At 39.5% G+C, this 14,367-nt stretch overlaps 1 protein-coding gene across 1 annotated transcript; it reads right to left on the reverse strand.

Annotated features, from left to right (window-relative positions):
* Positions 1–3,721: 3,721 nt before the first annotated feature.
* Positions 3,722–14,008, reverse strand: LOC139253748 (fibrinogen-like protein 1-like protein). The gene is made up of 4 exons (XM_070873545.1): positions 13,952–14,008; positions 9,399–9,403; positions 8,297–8,490; positions 3,722–4,407 (listed from the first exon to the last, which is right to left on the reverse strand). Exons 1-4 carry the CDS (start codon positions 14,006–14,008, stop codon positions 3,722–3,724), a joined length of 942 nt encoding a protein of 313 aa, XP_070729646.1.
* Between the last annotated feature and the right edge of the window lie 359 nt (positions 14,009–14,367).

A 14,367-nucleotide genomic window follows, 5' to 3' on the forward strand; every position in this document is an offset into this window, starting at 1 on the left:
TGGATAAATATTGGCCAGGATACCGGCGAGAACTTCTTTGCTCTTCTTTTCAATGGCACCACAGGATCTTTTACGGCCATCTGAGAAGTCATTAATGTCTCATCTGAAACACGGCACCTCTGACAGTGTAGCACTCAACCGACAACATTCTGACTCAGGCGAGAATACTACCATTGAGCCATGGCTAATACAAATTAAAATTTGTACTTGGGTTTTTCAATGTGTGCCGTAGCTTGTGTTTTGTGTTCAGAAAATGTAGTAAGCTGAGAAAATGATCGTGTCTTTCCTCATCCTAACTTGAGTTCATTTTTTCAAAAGATAAATTTTGAAGCAAACGGAAAGCCTATAATTATCTCGGCAAAGGAGGTGTGTTTGAAGTAAGTGATGGTGAAAGTTGATGGCTGTAGGCCCCATTTTCTGCATAACTTCCACCAGAGTGCAACCTGCAGCAGTTGGTGGTTCCTTCCCCTATCACACCACACCGCTTCCACCCAAAAGGATAGAGAGAGAAGCAATGAGGGATATGGGAGTACAGGGGAGAGAGAAACAAGTGAGGTGACAGAAGCAAGCAGAAAGGGGGAGACCAAGAAGGAAACAGAAACAAAGACTACAGAGACAAGTAAGCAAGCGACATGGGTAGATCTCCGTCTTCACTTCCTGGCAGTAATCTGACATAGTGGATCTCCCATCCACTATACAACAAGCCTGGTTTTCATTCCACACAGGGTTTGTATATAGAAGAGAAAGCTCAGCAAGTAATCCGAGAAAGGAATTGGAAAAATGACACTAAATCAGAGAAGAGATGGTGATCTGAAAGGAACTGAAAAGTTGGAAAAGGTGTACCCTGTGAAAATGTAACTCAAGTGCTAGGACTTTCTGTGGCAATTCTAAACAAATTTGATATAAAAGCATGGGTGAGTTTAGCGTTGCTTTAACCGTTTGTTTTTAAATCTGTGTGTAAGGATTAGTTTTTACTGTAAAAACACAATTGCAAATCGTCCTGGCTTAGTTGACAATTCGGTGAGTTCCAGCTGGCTCCAATGCAGATCTTGTCTTCAATGTTTGATACGATAGAGTAAATGTGTATCAGAGATTTTTTGAAATGTGAACAACTGCCGATATCCATCAAATGACTTCAGAATTATTAGTTTTATATCATTGGGATCTGTACTGAGCAGTTTTTATTTATGGAATATATTATATTCTGACCTGTATATTTTGGATGTATTGTATTTAATAATTTATGTGTATGAATTGTATGCAGAAAAAATTATATCCCGGTGATCTAAAAACTTGATAATACCTGCACCACATTCTGAGAAAATAATCCTTATTTTATACGACCTTTTGTAGGTATAAGTTCACTCCCTAATTGGATTTCCCATTCTAAATTGCTGGAATGGTGTGTTTCAAATCAGCCCAGCATCTTCTTATAGGCACACCCTCCCCGTCTATACTAAAACAAGTGATGGAAGAGCATCAAGGGACAGAAAGTATAATACAAATAATCAATATGGATTCCAAAAGGCTAAGTCATGCTTAACTAACCTAATAGAACTCTTTGAAGAGGTGACGGGAAGTGTAGACAAAGGTAATGCAGTAGATACCATATACTTAGATTTTCCAATAGGCTCATGACAAAGGTTAGGATCATGTGGAGTCAGGGAATAAATAGCTGAATGGATAGCAAATTTGCTATAAAAAAATAGAAAGCAGAGAGTAGGGGTAAAGGGTAGTTATTCCGATTGAGGGAAAATAGAATGTGATGGTCCACAAGGATCAGTGCTGGGACCACTGTTATTCATAATATACATTAATTATTTGGACTTGGGGATAAGTAACTCACTATCAAAATTTGCAGATGATACCAAACTGGGGAGTCTAGCAAACACTGAGGAAGAATGAAGCAATACAAGAAGGCATTGGAAAACTTGCAGACTGGGCATTTAAGTGGCAAGTGAACTTTAACATAGATAAATGTAGGTGATGCACTTTGGTAGGAAAAACAGAAACATCACCTACACCTTTTAAGAAACTGGGGTAGAAGAGCAAAGGAAACAGGTGAACAAAACATCGCAGGTCTGCAACGCAATTAAAAATGCTAACAGCACTGGGATTTATTTCTTTGGGTGTAGAATTGAAAAGTAAGTAAATTATGTAAAACTTGTATAGGACCTTGGTCAGAGCACACTTAGAGTACTGTGCACAGTTCTGGTCTCCATTATATTAAAAATACATCTAATTACTTGAGAGAGTGCAAAACAAATTTACAAGGATAGTACCAGAATTGAGATTGAGCTATTGGAAAAGATTGAATCAGTTGGAACTTTTTTCTTTAGAAAACAGGAGACCTGTTAGAGGTCTTTAAAAATTATGAATGTGTTGGACAGGGTAGATATGGAGAGACTGTTTCAAGTTCTGGGAGAATCCAAAACTAAGGGCGATAAATACAAAATCGTTACTAGCACATTAAATAGGGAAATAGAGACTACTATACTCAGTGGCTAGAATGTGGAGCTTGCTATCACAGTGGTTGAGGCAAACGGCTTGGATATCCTCAAAAGGAAAGCAGATGAGTAAACGAGAAAAGAGAATAGAAAGATGATGAAGTAGCTGGAATGGGAGGAGGCTCGTGTGGAGTATAAACACCAGACAGACTAGTTAGGCCGAATGGCCTATTTCTGTGCTGTATATTGTATGTAATCTATGTCCCCTTCCATAGTTGCTGCGTTCCTCCATACTGCCTAGTATATGAGCATTTAAAATTTTTGTTGTAATAAGTGTGTGTGTTGGTATGAAAACTGATTGAGAAATGAGAGCTGCTTAGCAGTGTAAATGGGACATACCCAGTTTATCCACTTAGCCGCTTCTGTTGCTGAGCCTGATAGAGTCTAACTGTGGCATAAAGTCTCTCACTTTACGGCTGTAGTTGATGTAAAACAGATCGGTTGCACATCAACAGTTGAAAGTAAATTCCCGATCTAACTGTCCGATATACTAAATCCCAAAATTCTGAGATTCTCCTCCTTAGGAGGCCATTGCAAATTTGCATGAGATGTGGCATAACTCCAATCTGAAGCAAACCCTCGGCATTTGGCAAATTTAATTTTCAATGGTTTTAATGTTGAGACAAAGTAGATGCTCCCACCCATTCTCTGCTCAGCCAGCTGGGTAGCAGAGGTTTGTATGTCTACCAAAGTTGATGTGCCCACAGCTCCTTTTGAGCTATGCTGTGGCGGACTGCTGTGATGTACAGTCAGCAGTATAATTCTGGTCTGCCTACTCCACACTCAGATATTGAGCTGAGAGCAGTCGCTTTAATATAACGGCACTGCTAAGAATCGCCTTTGTTTTATGCATGATACTTTTTAAGGGGCTTCAAAGGGGGCATTTGAAATCTCACCGGGGATGGAAAGGGAGTGGCAGTGGCTCAACCATTATACACCACTCTTGATTTTCCTTTCCATTGACATTAATGGAACTGAAGTCAGGCAGCCAATCCGCTACTGCCTGTTTTCTGCCAATGCAAAAATTTAAAATTGGCCCCATTGTGCTGTATTTATATAGAGCAGGCTGCAGACACATTATGTTGACAAGCAATGCAAAAAATACATGGGTGCTTCAAATTAATTTTATTTCTAGACTACACCACATCGAGAAGCTGGACTGTATTGTACCAGAAACTGGTGTCATAAAAGAGCATTTTCATTTTAAAGTGACACTAGTATTTCATCTGCGATTTCTTGTCTTCACGGCGGCAATACATATCGACGGGTCTGACCATGAGAGTAACATTTTTACAGTTCTTGCAAAACGGTTCCCAGTGAATGTTCTCTTTTTGGGTCAACATAGCAAAAGGGTTTGGAGTAGAGCAAGATTTAAACCACCACCCACCACCATATTTCAATGCACAGTTAGCTTCATCAGAATCATGGTCCTCATCTCTTGAACTAAATGGTAAATTATCAACCATGTTCATAGGAATTGCCAAAGAATCACCAGCATTGCCATTGTATGCACCAAGATGCAGCCTATAGTTTGACTGCTTATTAGCTATCCGGAACATGGCATACTCTGCATATCTCTGACCACCTGTCGTCTCCTCGATAACTATTCTTGCTTTATACCACTTCTGGTTGGTTATGAAATGCATGTATTCATTGCCAATATAGTGGTCACCCAGAATGTTGCCAAACCCATACTTGTATGTGGTCCATGTCTCGTTCCATGTCATTTCACTCTGCTTGGTGTTCTGCTGCAGTATGGTCCATCCACCACATTCGTATCCCATCTGACAGTTGACCACGATTATGGGTGCACCTGGATTCGGTTCTGGCTGGATCACATACAGGCCATTGTTGGTTTCACCTTGTTCAAAGAGTTCTCTGCAATCTTTCGAGTAATGCGCTGCAACAACAAGCATTTAATTTCATGTTGCTGCATAATTTAATCTATGTTTGCATGAAAATAGCCTTGCATGATTTACCTTGTGTCTTAAATACACTCTATAGCAGTTTAAGAAGTTGGTACTAAGTTATGAATAAACAATGAAACCCAAGGTAAAATAATGTAATTTAAAAAAAATCTATTTCTACTTAAGCTTGTTATTTAGTTAATGCTATTTGTAGATCGCTTTTATTTTCTATTGTACTGTAGTTTAATTTGGAGAAGTTCTTTGCCTTTCATTTTAACAATTACTGGTAGATCTCCTGTGGTGTTGCTCAGGATAAACTGCAGAATATATTATTTTCATGAGGACAGGAGCGTTAAACCATTGATACAACAGCATGATTTTTCTGCTACCCAGGGTACTCTGTAAACTGGCATGTCCCTTTAAGGCCACAGGATTTAATTGCTGTCCATAGGTACAACCTGAGGTCAACTAGATATGATCAATATGGCTCAGTTGATGTCACTCCCCTCTGAAGATGTGGGTCCAAGCTCCAATCCATAAGCTAGGTTGACAGCTCAATTTAATATTGATTTGAGTGGGTGCAACGTCCGAGGTGTTTGTCTTTTTGATGAAACCTGAACAGGAAGATAGGCCTTGGCTAAAAATCCATGTGAAAATCCCTTGGTGCTATTCCCACTCTTATTCCCCCAAACTAACAGCACTAGCCATTTATCTGATCAGCTGTTTGTGGGGTCTTGCTATGCACAAGTCAGCTGTTGCATTTTCCAAAAAAATACCTGGTGACTACACTTCAACTGTAACTCGTTATCTGTGAAACGCTTTGAGCCACCCTGGGGATGTGAAAAGCATTACAGTCTCGGTTCAATTAGTGACGAACTACCGGGGAAGTTTCTTTGTAGGTTGCCAGATGCTTGTATTCCCTCTGCTTCTACACAAAGGGGCAAGCTTGCTTTCTCTTGTTAATACTTTTCTTTTAATGCGAGACAGAAACTTACACTTGTAGCAACTAAAATGTCACTGCATGTATGGTAACATTGACGCAATACCTTGCCCCCCATGAATATCAGAAAATTGTACGCACCACGGCCATAATTTTCTTGCACTTTCAACAGCCGAGGACTGGGAAAGTCTACCTCTGGTATGTTGTAATTTTATATCTGTGCTAACAGGGTTGCAGTGTAAAGCAACATTTTGTAATTTGTTCTTTATTCGTTAACCACTTTACACAGGAGTAGGCCATTGGGCCTTGGAACATAAGAAATAGGAGCAGGAGTAGGCCATTTGGCCACTTGAGCCTGCTCCGCCATTCAATAAGATCATGGCTGATCTGATCTTGGCCTCAACTTCACTTCCCTGCCCGCTCCCCATAACCCTTGACTCCCTTATCATTCAAAAATCTGTCTTATCTTCACCTTAAATATATTCAATGACCCAGCCTTCACAGCTTTCTGGAGATGAGAATTCCAAAGATTCATGACCCTCTGAAAGAGGAAATACCTCCTCATCTCAGTTTTAAATGGGCGACCGCTTATTCTGAAATTATGTCCCCTAGTTCTAGATTCCCCCACGAGGGGAAACATCCTCTCTGCATCTACCCTGTCAAGCCCCCTCAGAATCTTGTAAGTTTCAATAAGATCACCTCTCATTCTTCTAAACTTCAATGAGTATCAGCCCAACTTGCTCAACCTTTCTTCATAAGAAAACCCCATCATCTCAGGAATCTTCGAGCCTACCTATCGAATCTCTATCGATATCCTGGATTAAATTTGAAATTTAATAACCTCAATCTCTGTATTTACAGGGGCCATTTACAGAACTCTTTTTAAATATTTTTTCCATTTGGGAAATTTTGTAACAAAGGAAAAGTAATTTCAAACTGGGACAGAACGAACTAAAATTACACAATTTGCATAATGCATGGTGATGTGATTTGTGTCCCAGTGCTCGCCAGTTACTAACCAAATCCTTAATTGAGTTATTGGTCAGTGCCACCAGTGGGTTATCATTGTATTCTCCAAACAGCTCTTCCATCTATTCTGTTCATACCATACTTCAGATAAGTAGTTAAAATGAAAAACAGTTAGTTTTATTTTCATTTCAAATTGGAACCACAGAGATGTTCAGATCACATAATGACACTTTAAAACAAAACCACTGCTTGTTCTCAATTGTAATATCTCCTTGAAAACGAAACAAAGTGAAGCTGTGTCATTACATATGTACAGTAGTTGTCTATCATGATGCAACCAAAATATCAGTAGTTTTGTTATCTCACAAAGGGAAATCATGTTTACTGGAGTTCTTTGAGGATGTAACGAGCAGGGTGGATAAGGGGGAACGAGTGGATGTGGTGTATTTGGATTTCCAGAAGGCATTCAATAAGGTGCCACATAAAAGGTTACTGCACAAGATAAAAGTTCATGGGGTTGGGGGTAATATATTCGCATGGATAAAGTATTGGCTAACTAACGGAAAACAGAGAGTCAGGATAAATGGGTCATTTTCCAGTTGGCAAACTATAACTAGTGAGGTGCCGCAGGGATCGGTGCTGGGACCTCAACTATTTACAATCTATATTAATGACTTGGATAAAGGGACTGAGTGTAATGTAGCCAAGTTTACTGATGATACAAAGATGGGTGGGAAAGCAAATTGTGAGGAGGACACAAAAAATCTGCAAAAGGATATAGACAGGCTAAGTGAGTGGGCAAAAATTTGGCAGATGGAGTATAATGTGGGAAAATATGAGGTTATCCACTTTGGCAGAAAAAATAGAAAAGAAAATTATCATTTAAATGAAGAAAAATTGCAAAGTGCTGCAGTACAGAGGGACCTGGGGGTCCTTGTGCATGAAACACAAAAAGTTAGTGTGCAGGTACAGCAAGTAATCAGGGAGGCAAATGGAATGTTGGCCTTTATTGCAAGGGGGATAAAGTATGAAAGCAGAGAAGTCCTGCTACAACCATACAGGGTATTGGTGAGACCATACCTAGTGTACTGTGTACAGTTTTGGTCTCCATATTTAAGAAAGGATATACTTGCATTGGAGGCTGTTCAGAGTAGGTTCACTCGGTTGATTCTGGAGATGAAGGGGGTTGACTTAGGAAGATAGGTTGAGTAGCTTGGGCCTATACTCATTGGAGTTCAGAAGAATGAGATGATCTTATCGAATCATATAAAATAATGAGGGGGCTCGACAAGGTGGATGCAGAGAGGATAGTTCCACTCATAGAGGAAACTAAGACTAGGGGGCATAGTCTCAGAATAAAGATCCGCCCATTTAAAACTGAGATGAGGAGGAATTTCTTCTCTGAGGGTTGTAAATCTATGGAATTCTCTGCCCCAGAGAGCTGTGGAGGCCGGGTAATTGAATATATTTAAGGTGGAGATAGACAGATTTTTGAGCAATAAGGGAATAAATTGTTACGAGGAGTGGGCAGGGAAGTGGAGCTGAGTCCATGATCAGATCAGCCCTGACATTAAATGGCGGAGCAGGCTCGAGGGGCCAAATGGCCTACTCCTGCTCCTATTTATGTTCTTAAATTATCTTTACAAATTTGTAAAAGTAATTTGTGACAGTTAACAAAAGAGCACTAAATTAGCAATTTTTTTGAAAGACCTTAAAGAGTCTTACATGGAAAATGTATACTTTTGCAGTAATGAGTGCTCTTCTGATCTGATTAAGACAGAACATAGAAAGCTCTACTCCATAGCTGGCTGCACCATTCCACACATTGGAATGCTTGATGGCAGCTCTGAGTGATAAAAGTGTAATGTTGCCCCTTATTGAGCGCAATTGTTTTAATCGAAGTATAATAAAGTTAGAAGGGAAAACTCAATTATTTTCAAAGCTTTGAGAATATTCTTATTGAAATAGCTTACCTTTTTTCAAAAGTAGATCTCTCACATTTATGATCTCGTCCACTTTGTCTGCAGGTACCATATCAGCGTTAGCTACCTTAAGTTTCAAGCCTTTGTAGGTCAGTGTACTTCCAGCTGCCTCAGTAAAGCTTTGGGCAGACAGCAGAATAATTGTGAAAGCCAATAACTGTTTGTGGACATCCATGATTGAAAACCTGCAAGAGGATAAAGCACATAAGTTAATCTTTTAAATTTAATTTTAAATTTGCAGCAACTTTCTCCAAACTTACTGAGAGTCTTGCTGGGAGAAGATTAATCAGCAAATAAATTATAGGATTCACTGTTCGCTTTTATACATGAGATCTGAATTTAAGTCATCACAGGCCATTAAAAATTAACTATCAGTTCCTAGATAATGAAGTTTATATTGAACATGTCCTGAATATGTAGTAAAAGCCTTAACAGCTGGAACATGTTGTAGGGACTATTTGTTCTTATCTTTCATCTGTAGGTAAATGGTATACCACTCATCTAAAAATTAGCACATATGTTTACAGAAGCCAAATTAAATGCATCATGGGTGTTATTTTAGCTTTTTTTATATAGAATAATTTTCTCTAAACTGTTCCTATTAGTGGACCTTGTCCTCTATAATTCAGAAAGCTACTTTTTACTGTAATCTGGCCTTGCAGAGTTGTATTACCTGAGGGTTAACAATTACCCTTACCAGCAATAATCTGCTTACTGGAATGTATGTGGTTTAATGTTACACGATCAGTCTCACTTTTTGGAATGACTGATATTCAACTTAAGACTACAATAACTAATGCAAAATAGGAAGCCCAACAATGTCAAAACTGCTAACAGCACAATCTAAGCATACATAAAGTGAGAAAAAGTCTGTAATGGGTTCATGTATTCAGATAGAAACATAACCATAACCAGTTCTTTTGGTTTGGTTTTCTCACTATCAGGATCACTGCACCATCTTTTTCAATCGGAGTTAAAAGTGAACCTTCCCTCTGATCTATCACCAGAAGTTGAAAGAATCACCAGCACTTTTCAGTGTCCTGGTTTTAATGGGTATCTGAGCCAATCATTTTGGGAAATCTCTCATCAATACCTTTCCTAGAATAAATCAAAGGATAATTCAAAAATACTGGAGGTGGTTTGTAAGTAATTTCCTGGTTGTAGTGCATTAATATTGCAATTGTTACATACATATGAAGTTATATGCAACTAAGATATTGAATGCAATTCTCGCATCCAGATCAGGAGCTTCCCTTTTGGTCTGAATGTTCACTTAAGTTTGGTCCGGTAGTGTCCGGGCTATGGTACGAGACTAACGGTATGTTGTGAAATTTAATTCAATAACTTTTAACAGTTTATGGTCTGGCACCAGAAACAAATGACCATGAAGCTCCCATCCCTACCTGCTCTGGTCCATATGACTCCAACCTCAAACTATAGGGTTGACTCGTAATGCTATTTGAAGTACATAGAAAACCACTCTCTTGTAAAAATACTACATGAGGTCTACCACCACCTAGGGCTGGGGTGGACAATAAATGCAGCCTTGCCAATGTTGCCCACATCTTTGATCGGCCATATTGGATTCTTAATTAAAGATGAACTGAGAAAAATGCTCACTTTTGTAACATTACAGTAACTTAAGTTCAAATGCAATTGAGCCACTTAAAGGCAAGAAGGATTATACAGCACTGCCAATCTTCCTAGCAAAATTCACTATCAACTTGCATGAATAAGTCCATTTTAATTTAATAAAAAGTCCCCAAGGTGCTTCACAGAGGAAATAATTGATGCTGAGTAGAAATAGGGGAAATATTTAATTTAGATGACGAAGTATGGTCGTGGAGATGAATCTCGAAGAGGCTTTTGAAGATGGAGGAAGAATGTTTCAGAAAGCTGAAGGTTGTCACATGAAGATATGGAAGTGGAACAGAGATGCAAAGGGGCTATACTTGGAAAAGTGGAGGGTGGTGCCTGGCACATAGGACTTGAAGAGTGTGGCGGGGTTAGTAAAATGAGGGTAGGGATTTTGAGCTGACTGCATTGAGTCAGTCAAGCAATCTTATCAGCACAGTCTTAGTCATGGAGTTGATGTTGGTGATAGAAAGGTAGTGTCATCTCTATACATCAGAAACTGACTCAATGCCTATGGATAATGTCAGAGGGACAGCATGTAGATGAGGAATAGGAGGTGGCTGAGGGTGATACCTTGGGAGACTCTTGAATTGACTGTGCAGGGATAGAGGGAGATGCCTGTAAAGGAGGTGTGCTGGCTGCATCAGGACAGGTAGGAATGAAAACAACAGAAGTTTAATCAATGGAGATGAACAATACAGAAGAGGCAGTTGACCAAGATGAACCCGTCAACTCTGTTGCCCATTACCGAGAGGTCAAGGAGAACAAGAAGGGATAGCACAATGGGTTCATGGTCACTAACCGTGTCATTGGTGACTTTGACCAAGGTGGTCTTGGTGCTCCATGAAGATCAGAAACCAAACTATAAGGATTTGAACAAGGAATGACAGGAGAGATGAGAGTGCAACTGGGTGATGATGATCAGTTCAAGATCCCTGGACAGGAAAAAGATTAGCGGGAGGGTACTGGTTCAAGAGATAGGGGGATCAAGGCTAGATTTTTTGAGGAAGGGTGACATTGGCAGTTTTAAGGGCAAGAGATTCGAGCCCAAGGAAAGGAAGTTGTTGATGCCCTCCAGCATGAAACCAATTGGATAAATACTTGAGGGAGAAAAAAATTGCAGGAATAAGTGGATTGCTCTCCAAAAGAGCTGGCACAGACTCAATAGGCAGAATGGTCTCCTTCTGTGCTTACTATTCTATTATTCTAACCTGATAGGTTGGGGGAAAAAAACTTGGTCTTGGGTAGATGATGGTTGAAGGGAATTTGGATCCTGTAGTTGGACTGCAGGTCCTGGTAGGCTGACAATTGCGGCATGGGCTTCTGGATTGCTGGCTAGAAGTTGTGATCCAGAGCCCAACTGATAGTATAGTTCTAGAGCCTGATGGGCAGACAGTCAGTGTCTGGGACCTGATTTACGGGTGCATTTGGAGCCTGGTTGGAGCTCGGGGTCCAGTCATGCGTGGCAGTTCAAATTGTTGGTTGGTTCAGGCTTAGTTAGTAAGCTTGAGTTTGTGGTCTGAGGTGTGACTGATATGATTAGTTTGAGAGTCTCGCTAATGGGCTCCAAATCCTGGCTGATGGTGTCAATGATCTGGCTCGCTGGTGGGCTTCAAGTCTGTGCACGTGAAAATCTAAGGTGAGCCTGTGGTCAAAGTTCACACTCTCCCCTCGATCATATTCCCTTTTTTAAGAGTTCTTTTGCAACATCCAGTTCTTTTAAGGCACTTGAATCTATAAAGCACCTTGTACATCCTCAAAGCACTTTCAACCAATGCATTACTTTTGAACAATCACTGTTATATAAGTAAATGTGGCAACCAATCTATGCACAGCAAGGTCCCACAAGCAACAAGTGAATGAATGGCCAGATAATCCATTTTAATAGTGTTGGTTGAGGGAGGAATGTTGGCCAGGACCCCAGGAGAACGTCATGATCTTTGTCAAATAATTACATATTATTACATAGTAGTTACAGCACAGAAACAAGCTATACAGCCCAAAAGGTCCATGCCGGTGTTTACGCTCTATACAAGCCACCTCCCGTCCTTCTTCATCTAACCCCATCAGCATATCCTTTTATTCTTTTCTCGCTCTTGTATTTATCTAGTTTCCTCTTACATGTATCTATGCTATTCGCCTCAACTACTTGTGATTTCGCCTCAACTACTTGTGGTAGCAAGTTCCACATTCTCACCACTTTCTGGGGAAAGACGTTCCTCTTGAATTCCCTACTGGATTTATTAGTGACTATCTTATATTTATGGTCCCTAGTTCTGATCTCGCCTATAAGTGGAATCATCTTCTCTACATCTACCCTATCAAACCCCGTCATAATCTTAAAGACCTCTAACGAGCCCCAGCCCGTTCAAGTTTTTCTGATAGGTGTAACCTCTCAGTCTGGTATCTCAGTAATGCCATGGGATCTTTCATATCCACATGAGAAGATATATTAGTGCCTCAGTTTAACAACTCCAGCAATGGCGTACTGCTTAAGTAGTATACTGAAGTATCAGCCTGGATTATGTGCTTAAATCTGTAATGGTATTTATGTTCTGGTTCGGAGGCATGAGTGCTACCAACTGAGTCAAACTGACACAATAAACGCAGAGTGAAACATTGTTATCTCAATCCTGAGGTGTGTTACTGCCAGAAAACAATCTCCGTTGCATGCAACCTGTATAATATGGGGAAATTTAATGATTTTTTCTAAAACTCGAATTACTGTTTCTGTTTTTTCTGTCCTTAATGCTATTATTGCAGACAGCCAAAAGCATGCTGCAACTTGTGTACAATGTCATTTGTCCAGAAAGTTATATTGGGATTTAATTTCATGATTAATATTGAGGACTATATCAACTGTTGCAATATTGTAATATTTTAACACATTGGAAATAAAGAAAGAATGCTTGCGTCTTTCACAACCTTAGGCTGTCCCAAAGTGCTTCACTGCCAATGAACCACTTTTGAAATGTAGTCACTTGTAGGCAAAAGGAGTACAGATATACAAAAATATTCACAATTATTAGTATCTTATTATTTCAGTATTCGTTGCATTGAAACATAATTCAAACACATGCTCTGTTGCCGAGCTCTTAATTTGCAAGCAGACTCTTGTAGATTTTAATTGTCTATCTTAAAATAGTAAAACAGTGTAAAACAAAAACAAATTGAAGACAAGGTAATAGCATCATAAACCATTTTAATGATTAAAATTGTATAAATTGTGGCAATGTTCAGCTGTACATGAGTTGCGTGTTGGAATTTGATGCTAGTCATTTATTTTTAACATTACTAATGCAATCCTCGTTTACAGCCTGACAAACAGTATAATTAAGCATTTGGTCAATGCTGCTTAAAAGTCATTTGTCAATGATTGTCTTTGATTGTGATCATTACTTTCTTGCAAATATTTGAACACTTCAGCTACCTTATGTGCAATTCATTTTCATAAAACTTTTATACCAAATTGATTAAATTTATTCTATTCACCTGCTGGTTTTACTAACCCTCAATTATGTACATAAAAACATGGCTTGCAGTGATATGTAAATATTTGACTGGAGGACATCCTCTCTAAGCACTCAAATACCATGACCTGAAAATTCCACAGGACCAATGATGCCATTTTTGTGCCACAGAACTGGGATTTACACTTACCATTGCTCTGCAGTGCTATGCCTGTCCTAATGTGTGGGGTCAGCTCATTTAAATATCCACTGGCAGACACTCTCCGTGCAAATCTTGTGTAAAAAGAGGAACACGATGCTGGGAAATTAGCGTGCAGCCTTTTAAAAAGCCAGCTGTAGCAGTAGCTGGTTGTGGGGAGCATACGAACAATGACAGACAGGTAAAGACCATTTGGTCCATCAAGCCTGTCCCAAACAATTGCAATACCTTGTGTATTACAGCATATACACTCCACCCACCCGAAACCATGGCACTGAAATCCCAGTTCTCTGATTCCCGCGGGCGCTCAGCAGAAAATGGTAAAAAAAGATGCGCACCTACCTTATCCTGCTGTGCCCACCAGCGATTCCGATCCTGAAGCCTCCTCTCCCTGCGCATCGGAGCGCGTGCACATCGGGACATCCGTATGCTGGAGCTGGAGTTACATGGCACTGGGCAGCCAATCCAGGTACAGTATTTTCTCATTTATAATAATGGGAACTCACACCCCCACAAACACCAAAACACAAATGAAAAAATAGAAAAAATACATCACATATTTAAGATTAATTTAAATTAAAATTAATAAATGTCTTAGGAAAAATACATCTTCCGATTTTTTTTAAAAGTTCTTTAATTATGGTTTAAAATAAACTTACCTTAGTGGGCAAGGTTTTTAACATGAAAATGTGCTTTTTAAATTTTATTTTACTGTGTTTTTGTATGTTTTAAAACTCTTACACTGGTAAAAGTAGGCT

Source organism: Pristiophorus japonicus, chromosome 3 (genome assembly GCF_044704955.1).
Source record: "Pristiophorus japonicus isolate sPriJap1 chromosome 3, sPriJap1.hap1, whole genome shotgun sequence".
Lineage (NCBI taxonomy): Eukaryota > Metazoa > Chordata > Chondrichthyes > Pristiophoridae > Pristiophorus > Pristiophorus japonicus.

Bases quoted from the DNA above. Each gene is read 5' to 3' on its own strand.
- LOC139253748 (XM_070873545.1), bottom strand. From the start codon at position 14,008: ATGCGCAGGGAGAGGAGGCTTCAGGATCGGAATCGCTGGTGGGCACAG. The intron at 4,408-8,296 runs GTAAGCTATTTC...TTGTTGTTGCAG, and splicing joins AGATCTACTTTTGAAAAAAG to CGCATTACTCGAAAGATTGC.